The 22492-nt window shown below is 40.5% G+C and overlaps 3 protein-coding genes across 6 annotated transcripts in view; 2 read left to right on the top strand and 1 right to left on the bottom strand.

The window, feature by feature from the left end:
* Window positions 1-981: 981 nt before the first annotated feature.
* Window positions 982-9978, bottom strand: FBXO43 (F-box protein 43). Its single transcript, XM_048286989.1, has 5 exons — window positions 9901-9978; window positions 3258-4783; window positions 2296-2398; window positions 1320-1505; window positions 982-1230 (listed from the first exon to the last, which is right to left on the bottom strand). The coding sequence occupies exons 2-5, from the start codon at window positions 4733-4735 to the stop codon at window positions 982-984; spliced, it is 2016 nt and encodes a 671-aa protein (XP_048142946.1). The 5' UTR covers window positions 4736-4783; window positions 9901-9978.
* Window positions 9979-13883: 3905 nt separating this feature from the next.
* POLR2K (RNA polymerase II, I and III subunit K) lies at window positions 13884-17576 on the top strand. 3 transcript variants are annotated; one of them, XM_048286371.1, is made up of 4 exons: window positions 13884-14017; window positions 16142-16205; window positions 16921-17013; window positions 17425-17576. In XM_048286371.1, the coding sequence occupies exons 2-4, from the start codon at window positions 16145-16147 to the stop codon at window positions 17445-17447; spliced, it is 177 nt and encodes a 58-aa protein (XP_048142328.1). In that variant the 5' UTR covers window positions 13884-14017; window positions 16142-16144; the 3' UTR covers window positions 17448-17576. The 3 variants fall into 3 exon arrangements, with proteins under 3 accessions (XP_048142328.1, XP_048142327.1, XP_048142329.1); XM_048286370.1 differs by having other exon boundaries at window positions 13885-14013; XM_048286372.1 differs by lacking the exon at window positions 13884-14017 and adding an exon at window positions 14488-14589.
* A 355-nt stretch (window positions 17577-17931) lies between these two features.
* Window positions 17932-22492, top strand: part of SPAG1 (sperm associated antigen 1) — a 47301-nt gene continuing 42740 nt past the window's right edge. The window contains exons 1-4 of one of the 2 annotated variants that reach the window (XM_048286368.1): window positions 17932-19031; window positions 20387-20535; window positions 21111-21270; window positions 21594-21719. In XM_048286368.1, the coding sequence (XP_048142325.1) occupies window positions 20396-20535; window positions 21111-21270; window positions 21594-21719 (426 nt within the window). In that variant the 5' untranslated portion in view covers window positions 17932-19031; window positions 20387-20395. The other variant, XM_048286369.1, reaches the window with a different exon arrangement.

The raw sequence follows: 22492 nt of genomic DNA on the forward strand, positions 1-22492 counted from the left end.
TCACCTGTATTTCAAGCTGTTTGTAATTGCTAGGATACAAACCAAAACCACAAAAATTGTTTGAGGTCCAAGAGACAGATTGAGTTAGTTTTCTATAACAGATCAGCATATTTAGTTCAAGAGCAAAATACGTGAATTCCCTTAATAAAGCTAGAGATAGCGAAAGAGGGATTTCCAGCTGTAGATAATCCTTTAGCTCAAGTAGAAGTGTGAAGGTGATCTGGTATCTGTGAGCTGAAGTCAAGTTAAGCATAAAGGTAAATTCACAACAGCAAAGGTGATGCCACAGCATTTTTAGATATGTGAATATATACAGTATTACCTGACATTTTCAAAATGAAAACTTTGTAAAACTCAGTACAACAGAATATCCACAAAGCATCAGTTTAGTTTATAAATTACTATTCTATTGAATTCTGTTACAGAGGCTAAGAGAACAACAGATTAATTATTCCAGTAAAAAATTTAAACAACTAATATATTGGTTTTGACATATCAACATTCATATAAATTGATGTATTTTTTGCAAATGTACATACTGCCCCACTTTGAGACATTTTAAAAACAGTTACTGTAATTTAAAGTGCATAAATAAATCCGATTTCAAAGACTCTTTTAGAAATAATTTTAATTTGTCTTTAAGACGAATCACATTTTTAAACATCTATGAGGTACTGTAAGCTAAATACTGAAGACTACATTTAAGACACTTTATTTAAAAATTAAGATGTTAGTAAGTTCCTACCTACTACACAACAGGTAAAACAAGACATAAAATATTTTTAAATGTTCATTTTTTAAAAAACAAAAATATACTATGTTAATTAAGATATATACATGAGAGGTTGTCTTGGTAAGTCAGCAAGAACAAATGGGATGATACTTTCAAAATGTATACCTTTAGGAAGAATAGAAACAAGATGAGGAATTTAGGGGGAGGGGACAAGGAACTAAGTGTAAGGAGTTACATGCCTTACAAATTTAGAGTCTTTTTAAATTTCTTTTGCTTTGGGCACTTCCTGGTGGAGCATCTTTTTTATTCTTCCGTTTTGCAGATAAACTATTGCATTCTTTTGACCCATGGAATGCATGCAGACATAAAATACAGAACTCAAATGCACATTCTTCTCTGCTACATAGCCCCCTTTTCTTTACCAGTTGATATTTAGCAGGATATTGACATCTTGGACAGGGTTTTAGAGCTTCATCTGTGAACAGAGTTTTAGCAACCTGTAGCAAGAGGAGAGAGAGAAGAGCTATTAAGTCTTGTAAATGAAAACTTTCTAAAAACTGAAATGAAGCATTTCTTAGATACTTACTTTCATGTATTCTTCCTGCCTACTAGCTGAGTGGGGAACAGAACTGCATCTCCTAGGTGTAAGTGCAGTGTATGAAGGCGGTGTCTGTAAAATAGGAGTTCTGGCTTGAGCTTGAACAGGCCTTAGAGCAGATCTATTGAGAATATTAAGTCTTGTAGCAGCATCTTCAGCCTTCAATAAATATTCCTGTTAATTTATAATTATAAAAAAAAAAAGGGGGAGCAAATGAGGATTTTATTTCATTTGGGATTTGCAGCTGGATTTTACTTGATTGGGTTTTTCCCTCTGCAACAACACATAAGAAAGGAAAATTATATATACTGCAAGTATTTACTATTAAATGATTATCTTTAGCAAGGGTTCAAGAGAGAAATCATTAAAAACCAAGTCCCATGAGCAGGATAAAAAGCCAACTGTCTTTTAGCACACTCTACTGGTGCTCATGTTTCTAAATTAGGACATCTCAATAGCAAGTGGGCATGTATCATGTGGAAGACCTGAAAAAAATATACTGCTACTAATATGCTTGATTTTCAAGATGCCCCTTAAAAAACCTTCTATATATCCTTCTGATGTTCACCAATACACTGTGACACAAGCAGACCTGAAAACAATCAGGAAGTAGTCTAGAGCAGGCCCTACAGCACTGCAGACTAGAGTAAAATGGACTATGAGGAACAGCATGGCACAATGGCATGAGCAGAACTTAAAATCTAAAGCTAGAATTAGTCAAGGAAGAGATCCTACAGGATTCTCAAGACAGGGCAGGAGGGTAAGTAAGAGTCTTACATGGTTGAAAGACTAGTAGTCCAACTGCAGACAACTGAAAAGCAGTAAGAGCCATTACATTCTCCTGTAAGAATCTGTCACCTACTCATTTTGGAACTGTCTCAGTCAAGTCACCCTTCTGTAGCTTTACAAGATATTTCATCTTCTTTCACACTTGAAAAAACCCCACCTTTGAGAACCACCTTACCCGAGCTGCTTCTTTCAGCTGTTTTGTGTACAACTTTCTCCTCTTATTTGCACTTCTGTCTTGTACAATGATTTCACGCCAGCTTTTGCTTACTTTCCAAATGCTGGAACAAATAAAAAAATTTATCCACTCTCAAAATTTCCCAGGTAGTGCAGAAGTCATTATAGCAAGACTACCTGGTAAAGATTTTTGCATGGTTTCATATACTCTTGGTCATTTTACAGACTGCTGCTATAGACTATTGCATAATTTTGCTATGAAACACAGATCTCGTACTTTACATATCACTGTATAAGAATAACAGAAGAGTCTAGAGAACAACAGCAACCTAAATAGCACAGCATATCTTTGACTTAAAAAATAGTTTCTTCCTCCATGTAAGCCACTTACCAAGATTGTTTCTAGTCACATTAGTGTTAAGAGTTCTGAAAACATCTGTGCCCTTATACTTTCATCTATTCGCCCATTCCCTTTGTAACTAACAACAAATAAATCAAGAGCGTTGTGTGAAATGTAACAGTTCCTATTGATTAGGAATTAATCTAGAATACTGCCCATGAATCAAAATTCTTTGAGCATCTTTGTGCTTAGAAATAACTGAGGAAATAAAATACACAAGAAAAATTATAAAAAACTTGTTTTGAGTGCTATGCATTACTGGGAACTTGTAATGAGAATAAATTACTTTCTAGGCTTAAAGGAATTTTTAATATACTTTAAAATTTACAAGTACTGTGATTTAGTTTTGAGTTTACTAATTTTCTGTGTTTCTTTAGCTTTTTAATTCCCCTATTTATTTTTAGATCTACACAGAAGGACCTACTTAATTAACAGGGAGAAAACTTTTCAATTTTCTCAGAAACAAACAAATTTTATTGATAACACCTAGTATTCCAGAAGTTATTCTAACTCATTTGCAGAAGCACGTCTTTTTCCCTTTTGTGTGAAGCAATAGTACTTACCTGCATAGACTTTCCACTGTCAAAGCATCTAAAACTATAGCAAGAACATGTTTTAAATTTCTATCTTTTAATTCTGTTAAAATATCTAATTTTTCAAGGCCCATTTTCTTGCCAATAAGTCCAGGAAGAACATGATCTAATGCAAATGTTTCTGTTCCATCAATATTCTCTGAGATTTGCTGTTGGTACAATCTTTGTCTTTGCAAGCAAATTTCATGAACTATTTTCAGAGCTGGAGTTCTTGAGAGATTGCCATGACTTACAACCAGGTCTCTACTAGGGTGTTCTTTTAGAACTAACTCATGATCTTCACTGACAAAGTTTCTTTCTTTTGTTAATACATGCATTGAAGTAGGACTGCCATGATTATCTTCTGTCTCTGACTGAGAGCCTAGTTCCCGAAGAGTGGATAACCTTCTGACTCGTTCAAGTTTTCTTGTCTTTCTTTTACTGCCTAAAGTTTTGGATTCTTCTTTGTGCTTTTGGAAGAGCTCTTGGAAAGATCCCTCATAATCAGACAATGAGTCTCCTGATTTGTCCAAAGGAAGTGAATTATATCCACTATCCTCAGGTGTAGAAAGATCTGGGTAATTTGCTGCCTTAACAGGGGGAGAGTTTATGTCACATAGTCCAAAGTTCAAGTTCTCTACAGGACTGGTGATACAAGTCATGAATTTACCCTCACTGGCCTCAGGTAACACATTGTAAGTAGGAGTCCTAAGCATCCCATCATTAACACTCATAAGAACATTTTCATTTAATTTGTTAGTATTACTAACAGTGACACCCTTACATGGAATTGGAGATAAATTTTCTGATTCTAACAATACGGGGTCCTTACACTGGGACTCATCTAACGTAGAAGTCCTTTGTTGTGAGAAGGAAAGCCTCCGTTTTGGAGAATCAGGATTAGAGTCCTCAGGTTCTGAAGTGCTAGTTGTCAGAGGTTTGTAACTTTTATCTTTTGGAGAATTTGCAGCAGTTTGTGAAAGCTTTTCTTCAGAGCTCAAAACACAAGAGAATATTTTTTTCCTGATGCTTCCTGAAGAATTAGGTTGTCTTTGACAGGATCCTACAGTTGTGCCAGCTTCAACAGTCTTGGGTAGAAGCAGCCTCCTGCGTAGTGAGGAGCCTTTTCTACTTGATTTAGGAGTTTCAAAGAAATCTGCACTTCTATTTGCTTCTCTTTCTTCTGATAAGGACATAGAATTCAATTCTTTTTCAATAGATGGTGACCTGGGAAAGAAGGCATTTGGATGAATGTGTTCAGAATGCTCTTGTAGCAATGATACACTTCTTACACTTGGTGCTTCTTCACATTCTGCATCAGGATCTTTTACTGACTTGTTGCTTCTGCTGTCCAGAAATGCTGAAGTGCAACATGTTTCTTTAAAATTTGAGTATTTAAAATTGCTGCTGGAAGGTGTTAATCTATTTCTTCTAAGAATATTGAACCTCGCTGGCTTACTGTCTGACATCTTCTGCTTGACACTTTGACTTTGTAAATGAAGATACCACCGTTGTTTCTGAAACAGACAAAAGCAGTCACCAAAAACCCCTCAGATTAGTGAGGAAACCTTGTGTAAGTCTATCAAGATAGCAGTCATGACAAAAGTATTTTCATTAGCCTCAGTAGAAACAGTGCTTATACACAAACACAAAAGTAGATTGTTAGAATGAGTGATTAAAATGCATATTATACTGTGAAGCAAATCAAATATACATCCATTTAGCTAATTGACCTGGCAGTCCTCATCTGTGGAAAAACACTTCAAATAAGCAACACAGCAACTAGAGGCTCATTGGTGCTGAAATTGGCAACAAAACTCCCCATCATTCCAGTAGGGGCAAGATTTTTATTAGCACTGTGTAGAAATGCAGAAGCTCTGGTAAGTAAGCGAGTTTAGACAAAATGCATTTTCTCCTTAAGTAAAATGGGAGGATTAATCATGAAGTCACAAGTCTACAAGTCTCCCTATTATTTAGATCCCTAGAGTCCCCAGAGGGAATTAATTTGACCTCTAGTTACAAAATGAAAAGTGCTCTTTTATCTGCCTTAACATTTAAATGCTATTTGGTAAAGAAGCTCTCTGCTTTTGCTCATCTCTGTGGGTAAACCGAGTGTTCTGAAGGCTTACATTTTAAAGAAAATGACTGACTATAAACACACTTACCAGGTACATAGCATTTAAGAGCTACAGTGTATTTTCCTAGAAAAGTTAGAAGTGGCTGATGCACACCCTTAAATAAAAGATGTGTGGAACCAGGCTTACTTTTGCCATTCGTACACTGCAGAGTTACTCCACCCTAACCATAGTGACATTGGGTCACTGCTTTCTATGCACAATAACTGTACAAAAGATGTTACGAGTAATGCAGCAAGAGGGCTGTTCTCACAGCCCTCTACCAGGTAGCCCTCACTACCAAAGTAGTTCACATCAAGGTTGCAAGTCTCAACAGTTTGTATCAGCACCTTTTACTGGGGTATGTTACTGGCCTCTAAAACTGATATTCTGGAACATAAAGCCTAGAAATAGCAACTGAACTTTCAAAACAGACAGAAGTAGGAATCTTTAAAGGAGGCTTAAACACCAAATACTAAGACATTGCTAATATCCCAAAAGTCCTGTCTTAATCTAGCCCTAAGCCACTAAATACAAGCAGTGGGAACCCAAACTGCCTGAGGTGAGGCAGAACAATTCTTTGATGATCTTGGGTCATTAATTAGCATTTTTTGACCCATACAGAAGGCACTTTTTAAGATTATTGCAATATAAAAAAAATGTTTTGTTTTCTACTGTAAGAAGACAGCAACACAAGAAGTTCAAAAGGAAAAGGATATTAAACAGCAGAATGACACCTTGGCTTAAAGGCATACACAATCTTGCTAATATCAGTATGAAATGAAACAGACTTAAACAGATAAAATCCATACATATAACTGAGAAAAGCTCTTCCAGGAAAGACAGGTACATGAAAATTATTGCAAGACAACAACAAATTCTGAAGTCTGGCATGCTTCCTTTCCTTCTCCCCTTTACCTCTACAAGTACCTAACTTTCCCATTTGTTTTCTGTCTCTGCTTTTTTCCTTATTCCCTGTTTTAAACAATGAAATAAGTGACAGCACAAATAGGAAACACAAGGGCATAGCTTTAAGCTAGTGTTTAATGAATAGAGATTACTTCTTTGCTATTGCAGTACCAACTCCAAATAGCATTTAAGGTTTCATCTGCATCACTTCTCCATGTTTTAGTAGATCTGTAAGTACTGGTATCCCCCCGCGGTTGATCCTGGGCCCACTACGGTTCAACTTATCCATCAGTGACTTGGATGAAGGGGCAGATGCCTCCTTAGCAAGTTCACTGATGGCACAAAGCCGGGAGGAGCAGCCAATATCCCAGAGACCTGTGCAGCCCTTCAGAAGGGCCTAGACCGGTTGGAGAGATGGGCAAAGAAGAACCATCTGAAACTCAACAAAAGCAAATGCAGATCCTGCACCTGGGGAGGAATAACCCCAGGCACCAGTACAGGATGCGGGCCAACCTGCTGGGAAGCAGCTCTGCAGAGAAGGATCTGGGGGTCCTGGTAGACAATGAAGTGTCCACGAGCCAGCAGTGTGCCCTTGTGGCCAAGGGTATCCTGTGGTTCATTAGGAAGAGCATTGCCAGCAGGTCAAGGGAGGTGATCCTGACCCCCTACTCAGCCCTGGAGTGCTGTGTCCAGTTCAGAGCTTTCCAATTCAAGAAAGACAAGGAAATACTGGAGAGAGTCCCATAGAACTATGGAGATGATTAGGGGACTGGAACACCTCAGCTATGAGGAAAGGCTGAGGAAGCTGGGCCTGCTTAGCCTGGAGAAGGGGAGACAGAGAGGACCTTATCAATATCTATCAGTATCTGAAAGAAGAGTGTCAAGAGGATGGAGCCAGGCTCTTCCCGGTGGTGCCAAGTGATAGGACAAGAGGCAATGGACAGAAACTGGTGCAAAGTTCCATCTGAACATGAGAAAAAAGTTCTTCACTGTGAGGGTGACAAAACACTGAAACAGGCTCCCCAGAGAGTTCATGGGGTCTTCTTCTCTGGAGATATTCAAAAGCCACTTGAACACAGCACTGAGTAATGTGCTCTGAGAACCCTGCTCAAGCAGGAAAGTTGGACTCCAGTGGTCCCTTCCAATCTTACACATTCTGTGATTCCATGGTTTTAGGCAATAGGCTGAAAAGGCTTTATCATGAACCAGAAAATAACTTTTTCCTATATTTTTAAATCTCTATGCAGCACAATTATTCATGCTATAAGCAAAGGACCACGTGACTGTAGCTTTTCTTTCTGTAAGAAGAGGAAGACCTATAAGAAACCGGTCATAAAAAGAGGGCATTATCTTCATGTACTCTACAAGAAGAATAGAAGCTTCATTTTTATGCTGAATTTTGGAGAACTGCAGTTAGTTAGCAAATGTTGCCAGTAAATATTACTTCCAAAAATGTTGATACACAGATTTAAACTGAATGCTAGAGACACCTGTTCAAAATCTCAACCCCCCAAAAAAAACCAAACCCACATACCCACACTTGCCTTTAAAAGTATTAACCTTTCTCCTAAACACAGTCAAACTAACCACACACTTAATAAAAGCCCAAAGGCTTCCAGGCTTAGGAAATTAATAATCAGGGAGCGTGCTGAAGAAACAACAAAAGGAAAACCACGTGCTTGGAGTTTCATTCTCAGGCATTCTATGGGACAACAGAGAACTGAAAATAGAAAAATTAAATATTTCGGTATAAAATAAGCAAACTTGTGTTTCAAGTAACATAAAAATCACGGTGAAACAAGATTTTGCAGCTACAAGGGAGGTCAAAATAGCAGAGTTAAAGAAATGTTGGTAACTCAAGTAAAAGCCAAACATAATGCTGTACAGAGGCCAGCGTCCGGCAGGGGGAGCGTGTGAGCTCACTGCATTGATTTGGATATTAGAAAATATGACAGGATAAATAAAATTGCCATTGACACTAAGTGAACAATGTCCATCCATTAAGCTTCATTTCACTTCTTTTCTATACCTCATTCTATACCTCTCCATTAATTCATACTTTTTAATACTTATTTTTACTTCTATACCCTCTACACTTGTGAGATCCCTCTGGGAGTATTGCCTTCAGCCCTGAGGCCCCCAAAATAAGAAAGGCATGGACATGTTGGAGCAAGTCCAGAAGAGGAACATGAAAATAATCAGAGGGCTGGAGCATCTCTGTTCTGAAGACAGTCTGAGACAGAGGGGGTTGCTCAGCCTGGAGAAGAGAAGGCTTCAGGGAACATAATTGTAGCCTTTCAGTACCCAGTGGGGGCCATCAAGAAAGATAGAGAGGAACTTTTTACAGGAGCATTTAGTGGTAAGACCAGGCATAAGGGCTTTAAAGTGAAAGAAGGTAAGTTAGGTTAGATGTTAGGAAGAAATTCTTCACTATGAGGGCAATGAGACACTGAAACAGGTTACTCAGAAAAGTTGTGGAAACTCCATCACTGGCAGTGTTCAAGGTCACCTTGCATGTGGCTCAGAACAACCTGGTCTAGTAGAACATGCCCCTGCCCATGGGAGGGGCTTGGAACTAGATGATCTTTAATATGCCTTACAACCTGAACCATTCTATGATTTACAGCAAACCCCAGAATACACCTCAAGCTTGTATATGCTTTTTTTCCCCCAAAATGTACTACCTGTACGAATTAAGATTTAATTTAACACAAGGTCTCATTTTACAAATACAGAAGGAAAAGCCTTTCAGAGGTGCTGAACATCCCTCGTAATAGAGCAAGATTCTACTTATATTCATAAGAGATGCCTAATAAAACCTCTTATAACAACTGCTTTTTATAAGCATTTCTTTTTTATCAAGAGAAAAGTTTCATCTACTAAATTTGATACATAACACCACACCTTTTTCATTTGGGGATTTTTAATTAGTTTCTGAAAGTTTTTTTAACCTTGTCTTAGATGTCATCAAACAGATGGAGGGAAGAAAAGGCTGGTCACACTACTAGTCAGTTACAGAGGAAGCAACAAAATCCATATCTACTAAGTGTAGATTTATGTGCTCTATGCATTTCACGTATCTAATATTAATTTTGCAGTTCTCAAATTAGTTTACAAATCAGCTGCAAACTTTCTGGGAGTTTACTGGACAAAATAATTCATATTCAGAGACCCAAACTAAATTTAGGACAGCTTGATAAATTTAGACAAGGAATAATTTCTAACAAGTTTAGTCTTACCAAGCACCCTAAAGAGGTAAGAATGTTGGTTATTAGAAGGCAATGTAGATGGTGCCTCCAATGTAGACATAAGTTCTAGGAAGAGTCACACCTATTCCTAGTAATTTACATTCCTCAGTAATCCACACTGAACACTTATGTATTGAACAAGACGGTTTTTGCCTTTTTTTAAATCCCTGTTCACCACTGCTAACAAAACAAATAAAGACAAAGTTTTGGTGATACAGAAGTATTTTCTCTGCTATGTAAACAGATATGGCATCTGCAGAAAAACAGATTCTGCTCTTTGACCCCAAAGTAATTGATACCTTCAAAAGTAATAATACTGAATCTGACATAGCCAAGTCCTACCCACATGATGTGGTCACTTACCCTAATTTGTGAAGCAAATCAAGATCTTCCCGTGCAAAGGTGCTGTATTCAAAGTACTGCTTACCCCTAGTGATAACCTGAAGTGAGAAAGGATGTGGAGAGGAAAGAGAGAGGTTCAAGAGAAACATTACCCGTCAGAGGCAGTTCTCAGTCCACATATATGTGTTAACTGCAATGCCTAATTACCCAGCGATGGTGATAATTGAGGTGTAGCTGAGGACCAGCACCCGAGGGTCTCTCAGTCACCTGGGATGCCGGACACGAGCAAAGCAACCTCTTCACCCCCTCGTCTAGCAAATCGGTGGGCACAGGAGCAGAGCCTGGAGGCCGCCCTACAGCGGGTGCAGCTGAGGCGGCGGCGGGGCTCCCCGAGCAGGGCTGAGGGCGAGAAGCAGGAGTGAAGGCGGGCTGGAGTGACTTCAGCAGCTCTCGCCGCTCGGTCCTAGGCCCGTTGCCCTTGGCGAGGAGCCGCTTCGCCTCTCCCCACCCACACCGGCCCCTCGCGTGCGGCCGCCGCCGCTTTCCCTCGCTCGGGTTTGAACTACCCGCCCTCACCAACCGCTGCCTCCCCGCCCCCTCCGCGCTCGGCCCCGGCCGGGAGCCTGAGGATACCGGGAGTGCCCAGCCCGCTCCTCAGGGACGCCAGGGAGCACTTGGCGAGGTTCGCCCCGCTCCTCACGCTTTATACTTCAGCCCCGCGGCCCCCGCCGCACCCAGCCCACTGTTAAGCGCCCCTGAGTCGTTCCTGCCCCTGCTCTGCTTCTCCTCAGGCACCCAGTGAGGGAGAGGTTTTCCCGCCTCTGCCAGAGCCTGCTCCGCTCCCGGTGGAGGGGGAATGAGGGGCAGGGGCGCCGGCGCTAAGGGACGGCTCAGGGGTGCCTGAGGCACTCACGGATAATAAGCCTTATCTGCACCGCAGCCTTTAAGCTTGGTTTATAAGGGTGCTAGTTAATTTGAGTTAATTAACACCTATTTAACCGACAGCCCAGGACCAAAACAGTCACAGAGCGTTTGTCAAGTACATTGCCTTCAAAGCAATCGTGGAGGATCCTCGACTCCAGAGCTGCACAGATCGTCCTCGAGTCTCCCCCGGTACTTTTTGTCAGAGATTCCAGGAAAGACCATTCTCCATGGCTACCTAGTAGAGCACATTTTTCACACCTTGTCCTGTCGTGAACGGCCTAAGGGGTACTCCTGTTAAATTTGTTTAAAACCTTGTAGTTATTGAGAACCTGGCGCCTGGGTTTTACTGTGGTTTTAGTTTTTCCGTATACTAAAAAAACCAAACCAAAACAAAAAAACCCACCAAAAAATCGACCCAAACCAAACAAACACAAAACTGCCTAAACTACGAGTACGCGGATGCCTGTGTTTCCTGGGCTCGGCAAGGATAACGTGAGGCTACTACACACGCTCGCCTATCTGCTGGCTTCACACCGGCGAGATGGGGAATTTCAGACCTGAACGAGAGACCTAAAACCGACTCTAAAAGCGATACCTACATTTAAATAAACAAACTCCAGGGTTAAGTAACGTCATCCCTGTACGTGGGGTCTGACAACTTCTCAGCCTTCCCCTTTGGCAACTCCGCTCCTCCAGCCTCTCGCATCCCTCCTGGCGTGAGGCAGCCTGAGAGGCGCCCGAGGAAACACGGGCTTAAAAATTCTCGACCCAGAGCCGGCGGAAATCGTCATTTTTAGGGAAAGAATATCGGTTTATTTGACTACAAGGTAACATGGCTAAAAAGAGAAAGACTCTTGGGGTATCTTCCCCATCCTTTTTAAAAGGCGAAAACACTAGAAACTTTCTGTAATGTAATAGAACTTTTCTGAAAGTGCTTTCTGTAGTACCGTCTGTTTTGAACAAAATTGTTTTTCAAATATTTATATTTATTTATAAGATACCTTCTCAGTAAAATTGGAAGCTTACTAGAGGGACACAACAGCTGCAAGCTCTGTCTCCGTCACTCAAACCTGGATGGACTTATGCGAGTTGGATTAAAAATATCCAAGAAATGTAACATGTCGTAATGTGATATTTTATGCAATACACGGAAGTGTCACATTAGAAAGTGTGATTTAACAAAAAAAGTCCCTCTCCCAAAAACCCACCCCAACAAAAACCAAGCAAACAAAGAAAAAATCCCCAACCAAAACCTGAGAACGCTACTTCTAACAAGTAAAAAGAGGTAAAACATTCTGCAACAGTCGCACTGCGCTCCGTTACGGCTTCCCATGTCAAAAGTACCTCTGCCCCTGTGCCCTCCCCATCTCGACGCCCAAGCCTTTCCTCTCACTTGCCTACCAACTCCCCAAGACCTGTTTCACTTTACAGAGCAGTGGGAGTCTCCCACACAGTTTCAACACTTTCTGCTACTCTAAATACAAAGGAGCATCTTTAGGGCTAGAATTTACCAGCCCGTGGGAATGGGAGTTACTAAAGCGCTCCGCTCGTAAGGGGCAGGTTTTATCGGAAACGGCTGAAGTAACCGAAGCTTCAAGATCTGGTAAAGCATCTTATTTTTCCAAGGGAATGGTTAAAGGAAGCCAATAATAAAGCAATTACATTATTTCTTTCTTAATAATTGAGACATTATTTTCACAGGATTAACTAAATTTTTCATGGAGGTATTCTTAGTAAGTCCTCTTAAATTTATCGGTTTGACAAACGCATTTTTTAAATACTAGCGAGCCTAGAGAAATAATACCAGGGGTTTTTTTTCTTTGCTTATTTAGGAGTTGGTAATTTCTTAGCATGCGTTTACCAGGAAAGATAGAGTTCAGGCTGTTTTTCTCCTGTTTCAACCTCTTGGTACGCACCCACACCCGCGGCTCCGTGGAGGAGAAGAGGATGCAAGTAGTAACCTATAACCTAATACCTCTGCCTTTTACAAACTCTTTTTCTTGCCCATGCTTTATTCTGACACTCCAAAAGTTATGCTTAGCTTTATTCTTACACAGCAGTGTGAAGAAGCAAGTCTAAAGTCATTACCGTGATTTCATTACGTTTAATTCAAACACAAAATTAGGAAAACTAAAACTATTTATTATTACCCGAGTTAGTTTTAGGTAAGCTACAAGTCATATATGAAGGTGGTTTGCTGGTAGGAGAACATCAATGAATTACAACTGATAAAACCTCATCCGTATTAATTTGAGTGCTTAGGAAACAATTTTTATTCAGTATTCAGGAACAGAAGGAGACCTTTCCTTAAACTAGAGAACCTTTGAATGATCTAGTAGTTTAAATTGGAATATTCGCAAAACATAGTATTCGTTAAACATTTTGGGGGGGGGGCGGGGGGAGAATAAAGCAAAGATATCTGATTCCACAAAATGCCAATCGAAGATTCAAAATTCCTACCGCCAGCGGCGTGGAGCCAGTGATAGAGCAACCGGTGTCATTTCAAACCTTGCCTGCACTATTTTAGTTCAGCACATCGGGAAATGCCAACATATGAATTTCTTTCATGATAGGACCTTGCACTTAAAATGTGTAATATGTATGTTTGGCTTCATGTGGGTACATATGATACCGACCACGACATCAAAATACCAAGATGCCGGGTTTATCCACGAATTTTAGGTAAACTTGTTCTGAAAACAGAGAGGACCTTGACGTAAAACACCTCGGTGGTTTAAAACTCCGGAGCCATATGACCAGACCTGGCGCGGGGCATTCTGCATCCTGAGTATGTTGGGTACAGCCAAATAAAAGAATGAAAACACCGGCTACCTTGGGGCTGATTTTACCTAACCGTGCAGCTGCCTACTTTCTTCATTGGAAACTGACACTGCTATTCATATGGAAGCTTGTACCTTAAAATAGGCTGTGTGCCTTTTTTTTTTTTTTTTCTTTTTTCCCCCCCAGGTGGTTAACACCCATAGTTGAATATTTATTACTTTCTCCACCTAATTACTATTCATGCTGCGGAGGCCGGACCTGATGGCGGGGTGACGCACGGTCCGCCTCCGCCGGCGCCGGGCGCTCGTCATCATCGGGCGCCGGGGAGGCGGCGAGGCCGGCGGAGCTGCGGCAGCAGGCGAGCGGCGCGGGGCTGCTCCGGGTGTTTGTGTGTTCCCTTCGCTGCTGGGCCGTGGTGGCGTGGCTGTGGTGGGTAGGGAAAGGCCGGGACCAGCCTCGTGGGCTTCGCTCCTGCGTGCCAGACCCGCGGGACGGTGGGGGAGGTCGGAATTGGGGCGGGATGGGGAGCCTGGGACCCGTGGGCTGTGAGAAGGGCTGTCTGCCTTTCTTCGTGGGCTCTGCGGGACGTGAAGGAGCGGGTTGGCCTCTCTTACGGGTGCATAAGAGGTGCTCTGAGAGGGGACCTCATTAATGTGTAAAAATATCTGAAGTGGAGGGTGCCAAGAAGATGAAGTCAGGCTCCTCTTGGTGGTGCCAAGCACTAGGACAATAGGCAGCAGGCAGAAACTGAGGCACAGGAACTTCCACCTGAGTAGGAGGAAGACCTTCTTTACCGTGTGGGTGACTGTGTACAGGAACAGATTGTTCAGAGAGGTTGCGGACTCCCCCTCACTGGAGATATTCAAGAACCATCTGGGTGCACTCTTGTGTCATGTGTTCTAGAATGATCCCGCTTAAGCAGAGGTTGGACCGGATGACCCGCACACATTGGTGCATCGCTGTGCCTGTTGGCTCTGTCAGCTTGGTGGCACTTAGGGTTGCAGGGTATGTGAAGGCCAGCTAAATTATACCACCTCCCTGCAAAACACATAACTGTAGTTCACTGCTGCCCTTAACAGCAGTATAATTTTGCAGCACAAGCAGCACTAACCCAAGTTATGTAGCTACAGCTGTGATCCACCTTAGTTTAGCTCTGTGTTTTAGAAGAGTCTGCTGTTTTCCAGTGCCAGTGGGTGACTGCTCATATCTTACTGTAATGTGCTGACACAAAAAAACTGTAGCGCATGCAAGTTAAGGTGCCATTATGGTTATGGTGTAGCATAATTGAAAGCTCTAGAGTTTAATGGATTCTTTCCAGTTCTCTTAAATGGAGTGATAATGTGGGAGTTTTAACAAGATGTGTTTATAAGTGTTGATCAGACTCTTAAAGTATGAGCTGTCCCTGTCCTGTTTTCAGTATCGTAATTTTCCCAGCTGAATTTATGCTGAAACAAACTTTGAAGATCAGGGAAATAATCTTTGCTGTCATATTAAGCAAAAGCATCTGAGAGCCATTCTCATAAGGAAGCATCAAGAAGGCTATTTACTGGCATAAGGGTTAGGAATTCTTGTCTTCTGTGTCAGACAGAACGGGAATACAGAAAACAGCAGCCTCAAAAAACCTACAAGGAAATATTAATGTTCTTTTCTAGACTTGCATTGGGTGGAAAAAAAAGTGTTTATCTGTGTACAGTAATCGCCTTAAAATTCATGGCTGCAAGTACATTTACATGTTAGGACAGGATTACTTAAAGCTTGGTAGAGTGTTTGTGGAATATATGTAACTATTCAGTCTGATGCTATGAAGAAACACTTGTCTTCAAATAAGTCTGAACAATCAAAACCGTTATAGGGCATTAAGAGATGTTTGAAGAGTAGCCTTGAATTATCACTCTTGATTTGGTAGAATTCGAAGGCTGGAATTTCATCTCTCTGGCCCCTCATTGTTTGGGGTTTTGTTTTACTTTTTAATTCCTATTACTCTTCTACCCACAGTCTGTTCCCAGGATTTCTGTAACTTAGAACAATGAAAAGTACATTGGGTTAGCTAGTGTGTCAGAGGGAGAGGAAAGATGACAAGGCTCATCTTCTTTGTTAGCACCATTGTTACATGAGTGATATTAAAGAAATTACTGAATTTTACACTTCCAGCAAGGAAATTCTTAACATTGGCAGGAAGGAGGAAAGAAAATGTTACTCATTGGGCTTTAATGTTTAAAATACTGTTTAATAGAAAATATCATGCTGTCTTCATCTTTGGAGGTTTTCTATACCAGATTGGTAAAGCTCTATGAAACCTGATGTTACTTTGCTTTTAAGAAGTTGAACTAGATCACTTTCTGAAGTCTCTTTCAAGGTGAATTAACCCATGTCCTGTGTATCAAATATAGATGGAATTTGTTTGTATTTACTTTTAAGGAAGTGATTTCATCTTCTGTTAGCTTTAGATTGAGATATTAAAATGATGGTGTATACCTTGGGGGAAAAAAAAAAAAACAAAACAAACCAAAAGACCCCAAACCCAAGCTAATGTGCATGTTGTGTGTTTTTTGTTGAGAACATGGATTCACAGAAGGACGTTCAGCCTCCAAAGCAGCAGCCAATGATTTACATTTGTGGAGGTAAAGAAAAGACATTAGTGATTTTTTTATTATTTGTTACTGGAGATTTGGTGTTTTAATAATGAATGATGCTTAGTTATTATACTGAAGGGTACATAGGTACAAATAGTATCCTGCAGTGTGTATCCTGATGATCTTTAAAGCTTTATGCATTGATGATAACACATATATGGGGTACATATGCAGTGGTGGAAATAATTCCCTACAGCTTTTATTGCTGTGTAGAGCTCCTCCATCTCTGCATGTTTTATTGACAGTGCTGTAAGGGCACTCAGCTTTCACTGACATACTGTAGTCAAATTCTACCTATTACCTATAGATAAATCAACAACTTAAAAATAGGTGATTTTCAGGAATCCCTGAAATATTTTGTATTTTAAGAAAACAGACTCTGGGCTTTGGAGGGCTGAGCTGAAATTTTCATTAGTAAACAGTCCAGTATCAAGTGTGGAATGTGTTATGTGCAGTAATATTTGGGTGATTTTTAGCAAGATTCTCTTTTATCTTAATATAAGTGAAGCTTGCTTTTTATTTTCTCTTTTTCTTCTTTTCATGGTATCTTGTTATCATTCAGCTCTTGATACAGATTCACTACACTTGCTCTGTGTGTTTGCCACAAATAGAAATTTGACTGTCACAACTTTTCAAAGTTATCTGTGCATTAACAATGCTGGTTTTTTTTGCCCACTTCGTTTGTCTTCCTCCATAACATCAGAATGTCATACGGAAAATGAAATAAAGGCAAGAGATCCTATCAGATGCAGAGAATGCGGCTACAGAATAATGTACAAGAAAAGGACAAAAAGATGTATCCTTTTACAAGTGCACTTGAATGCATTTGGGAAGCTGTGGATGGAGACAAGGGGAAACAGAATGGAAGATTCAAATAATTACATAACAATTCTTCAGAGTCAAAAATCAATACAGTAGAGCAAACTACTGTAGCACAATCTCTGCAGTGTGATTTGGCACCTTGATTTCTTTCCTGGCACTTTCTCTTTTTTTTTTCCATTTTCTATGCATGATATATTAAGTTATGATAATCTGCTGGGTGACGTACTGTGAATTGTTGATATTATTCAGTCTCTTATTAAAGATGGCTTTTGAAATACTTTATGTAGATAGTTGTGACTTCAGATTTAGACAGTCTCTCTCTTTTCCTCTCCCCCATCTTTTTTTCAACCACAATGTATTTTTTTCTTTAACTGCATTATTCCAGTGGTAGTTTTTGATGCCCGATGATCTCTGCTGAAGACAGTGACTTCATGAAGTAGTCTTTCTGGTCACTTTGTTCTGTAAAACTGTGTGTAAATGCACACTCTTATTTGTGTTTTAAGAGATTGAAATATTAAAGTTTACTGTAATACTAAATTTTGTCTATATTAACTTCCAGCAATAGATTTCTAAAGCTGTTGTTTAAATTGTAGTCAGAGTATGCGGTTTTTTAAGTTCAGTGATAATTGTATTCTTTTTGAGTTGTCTTTGTTTTCATTACTCTTATCTAAACTTTATTTGCATTTTAACTTTGCTAAATGTTCTTTAGACTCCTGTGAGCTGCATAAAATAACTGTGATTTGAATTAAATTCCACTGAAAAGAAATAAAAGGCTACAGAAGGCTAGGTCTGAAACAGATCTGGATCTCGAAAGAGAAAATTTTGAAGGACTTCAAAGCCCCCAATTCTGGCACCCAATATTGGATGTGTCAAAAGTATGGATGTCTGGAAGTGTGGAAATAATCCTTTCTCTCGAAAGAAGAGGGGGAGGGGAGGCAAGGTAAACATTAAGAAGCAATGTGGAAACAAATTTCCAAAGTGCTGGTTGATGGGTTTGTATTCAAGTAAAGAATTAGATCTGTGTTACCAAGATAATTTGGGTAGCATCCCAAAAATAGGACCTTGTTTTGCTTTTCAGATGACTTCTGAAATCTGTAATAAGTGATGGGTTTGTGAGGATGAGCCAAAACTTTTTGCATCTGTCCATTTGGAATGTGTGTTACGTAATACCACTGAAGTGTACTACGACATACTGCTGGATTGTATGTGCCTGATCTCTGTTTTGATGGTGCTAATGGTGCTGTTGAGATAATGTGCTGAACTCATCACTGTAATAATGTCTTTTTTAAGGTCTGCATGACTGTATGATGGCTTATAAATGAACTACAGTGGCTTGTTATAGGGATAAAAGAAGCATTCTGAGATGCTGTTTTGGAGCTGTTGGTTAAGATTTTCTTAGATACCTGATTTATGCTATTAAGACTAGATTTTTTTCCTGGAAACCAGATACACTCGGGTATAAATGATAACCTTTTTTACTACACAGTTGCTACCAGTTCACCAGCCTGGCCTGCACAGCGTGCACCTTGTGCCTGCATGGCAGAACGAAGGGGTCGGCTACTGACACGTCTGCTCAGAAGGGTGGGAAGGTCTCCAGCAAACGGAGGCGGGTGTGGCCCCTCTGTGGGCACGCCGGGTGCCTCTGGCTGCCAAAGGCGCTGCTCTCGGGAAAGGACACGGACCTGCTTTGGAGAGCAGCGCCGGGGGAGTGCAGGGCTGACGGGCAGCAGTGGTGTGGGCGCCTGGGGACACCGGCGTTGGGAGAGGGACCACCTGCTCTCCGCTGAGTAAAATACTACGCTGAAAAACACAAGGATGATGCGTATTAGAGCTGCACCGCCGGGTGCGGTATTTCTGCCGGCCCTCGGCAGGCGCTTCTCTCAGCCCTGACCCCAGCCGCGCCTGCGCGGCTTGAGCGAGGGACGGGCGGCCCGCCGCTGCGGCGAGGGACGGGCCGCGTCCGTGTCCCGGAGACAGCGCGGCACCGGGCAGGTGGGTGCCGGAAAACGACAGGCGGCGCCGGTGTCGCTGCTGGAGCCCGGCGGGGCTCTGCGGGAGCCTCGCCAGGCCGTCCCTGGGGAAGGCAGAGCCGTGTCCCTGCCGCCATGTTGTACATAGCAACAGTTGCTAGACACGGGCCGGCCGCGCTGCCTCGGCTCCGGCGGTGCGTGAGGGGAGCCTTGGGTGCCGGCTCGAGGTAAATCCCTGACTCCGGGCTGGGGGATGTGTGTGGAAGCTGCATTGGAGAGGGGCGCGCCGGGCTGTGCCGGGGCTGTGCCCCCGAGCAGCCGCGGAGTCCTGGTCACCGCGGTGCCCGAGAGCTACGCTGGGCAGCTGCCTCACGGCCATGGGAATAAACGGGAAGAACCGCCGGTGGTGACGAGTTCTTTATTATTCTTTAATTATTTCCTGCATTTGTCCCGCTTCCCATGCGTGTTATTCCTTTTCCAGTACTGAAAGTGTAAAGTCTTGGGGCAGAATCTCTATGCAACACCTAATTATGACCAGTTATTATTTAAGTGATAGTGTATTGTAAACATTTTTGTGTAACTACAAATTAGTATGTGTAATTATGAAAGACATTAGAACACAATTGTTTTAATTTGGTTTATGACTACACATAGTTATTATCACATACTAGCTAGTTGCCCTTACTGTATTTCTTAAAAATAACTGATCGCTTCATACACTATATAGAAGGGGAAAAAAAGAATTTCAGCTCCATAGAGCTTGTGATCAAAATAGAAAAAGATGCAGATGAGCAGATCAAAGGTACATGGAGACAGAAATGTCCCATTTGAGTCCCTCACTTCATCAGTTACAGACTTACTGGAAAAGATTCAGATTAGTGCTGTGATATAATCAGAGACCCAGAAAATGCAGTTAGTGAGGAAAGAAAATTTGATTTATTTTGACTACAGAGAAGCCAAAAGTTTTAGTTCCTTTAGATACCCTGCACTGGTTAATGTCTTCCCTCTGAAAAAAGGAGTGTCCTCCACTATCTTCTCCTTTATGCTTATCCCACTTGCTTAAAACAGGTGTTTAATAAAACAGAGAATGAGGTAGGCAAAAATTGGCAATTTTTCTTTACGTGGTCTTTATGAATTGTTGTGCCTTGCAGAAGCAGTAGACTTGCATACTCTTACAAAGCGTATCTCATACTTCTGTCAGTAAACCTCTGTTCGGGACAGTCCATGTGATCAGACCTTCAAATCTGGTATTTTTTCTTTTATAGGTCTGCTTGCATGAGAGGGTGGAGTGTGAGCAAGTTTATTCCTTAAACTGGCATTACTTCAAAATATAACTAAACGTTTACAGAATCAATACTTTTTTTTTTTTTCTTTTAGTATTTAGTTATGGGTGATGAGTCAGTACCATTTTTGCTGGGTGAAGGAACCACTAAAACATATCAAATACCTATTAGTCATCTGGACTACAAATTCATTGAAAAATGCACAGATGTTAAGCACCTGGAAAAGATTCTCAGGGTATTAAGGTAAATGTATTTCTTTACCTTCATTAATAATTATATTCCTGCTCAGTAAAATTTGAGGGAACCCTTTTCTATATACTCTTACTTGTCTGAACCTGTTTGTAACTTTCTAATTTAAAAATTAAAGTACAAGGTTAAAGTAATTATGCTAAAAGTGTCCCAATGATAGCACTAGAAATCCAAGTCCTTACTTAACCATCCAAAAGGTTTTAGTAACTCAATGTCAGGGTTTTGTCAAGTGCTGCCACTCTGTTTTGGTTCTCTCATAATCAATGTTGCCTGACTGGTAATTTCAGATGCCACACCTGTTTAACTTCTGCTGTAAATGACACAAGCTTCTTTTTTATGAGCACTGTGGTGATAATTTTGAACTGTGTATGTGGAAAAAACTGAAAAAAGTTTGAAGGGTAACTGGAATTTTCTAATAAAAATGTTGTTAGATGATAGTAAAATTGGGTTTTAACAAGAAAATAGTGTGACTGTTTAGTCACTGTAGTGACTGCACATGGAGGGAAATACTGAGGATGTGGTGCAGTTTAGTTCTTTTTCGTTAACGTTTATATCTGTGCATTTTAAAGGTCTGGTGAAGAGGGATGTTACCCTGAACTTACACTGGTTTGTGAAAAGCGTATTGAGCATTTAGATCCCAGGAGCAGAGTTCTGAGAAAAGATAAGCCTGCAGCCACAGCTTCTGATTTCACAGCTGAAGAATGGGAAGCAATTAATAGTGAACTGATGGTACAGTGTCTAATTTATAATGGTCATAATATAATCATGGTGGCGTATCAGTCTTCTTCTTGTGCCTAAGTAGAATGTAATTATTTGATTAAAAGGGGAAAGGATCAAAGGATTATGTTGAGTTTTAAAAATTATTTTCTTTCTTAATGTCACTGAACCTAAACTGCTCATTTTAGCTCTACAGATTTTTTGTAGACCACTTTTTATTCAAAACAGCACTATTGCTTTTTGTCTTAATTGCTTTTCCCCATTAAGAGTAGTGCTTTTTAAGGATAATTTCTCTACTGCTTTAAGGTAAGAATATATTATTTATTTATTTTCAGAGCTGGCTGACAGAAATGAATGAAGATGATAAGAAATCACAGCTCCTGAGAACAGACACACCAAATGAAAGACAAGATAACTTGCCTCCCATTCGTTGTTCCAGCAGGTGCCTTCCCACTAATCAGGTATCTCCATTTTTTTGTGTTAATTTTAAGTGTTAACTACAGGTTTTTGTAAAACTGGGGGATTTTATATGTATGAACTTCTTACCATTTTGCCTTTCTTACTAGATTTATTTTGTTAACCAGAAAATAAAAACCTTTAGGTTCCCTTTCAAGAGACCAATTCTTAAACAAAAATGCTTTCATAGTACTGGCATATGTATTGTAATAATATTTTAATTCTGATCAGTAATTCACTGCCAAAGTAGATCTCCTTAAACACTCTTATTATGTTCTTAGATTCATATTTCAAAGTACTGTTTAAGCATGTAAACTAGACTCCTTCTGGATGAAATTATTCCAGGAGATTTTCTCCAGCTGCCAGTAGGCTTTTGTTCCATGGGGCCTGTCAGGAGCTAGTCCAAAATAAACACCCAGGAACACATACATGGATGTTAGACTCTGTGCAGCAACTGTTTTACTCTATAGCCACTTCTGTATTGGGTAATGCCAATGTATATGTAGCCTTTGATTCCACTTATTTTATACCTTGTGTTGGTATTCCCACTGCAGTCATAGAGCATATTTCCTAATTTAGCCCTTAAGCAGACTTAACAAATCTTTGTAACTACAGAACAAATATTTACATTTTTTCCTAGGTTCTAGTTTCCTTATGTTTTGGAGTTTCTTTATGTTTTGGGATTGGTTTTTTTTCATTTATTTATCTACCTGAAATCAGTTTTTTCTGGCCAGCTTTTCTTGCTAATACTAAATACAGTGCTGCTGAAGGGATTGGT

The sequence above is a fragment of the Corvus hawaiiensis genome, chromosome 26 (genome assembly GCF_020740725.1).
Source record: "Corvus hawaiiensis isolate bCorHaw1 chromosome 26, bCorHaw1.pri.cur, whole genome shotgun sequence".
In the NCBI taxonomy this organism is placed as follows: Eukaryota; Metazoa; Chordata; class Aves; order Passeriformes; family Corvidae; genus Corvus; species Corvus hawaiiensis.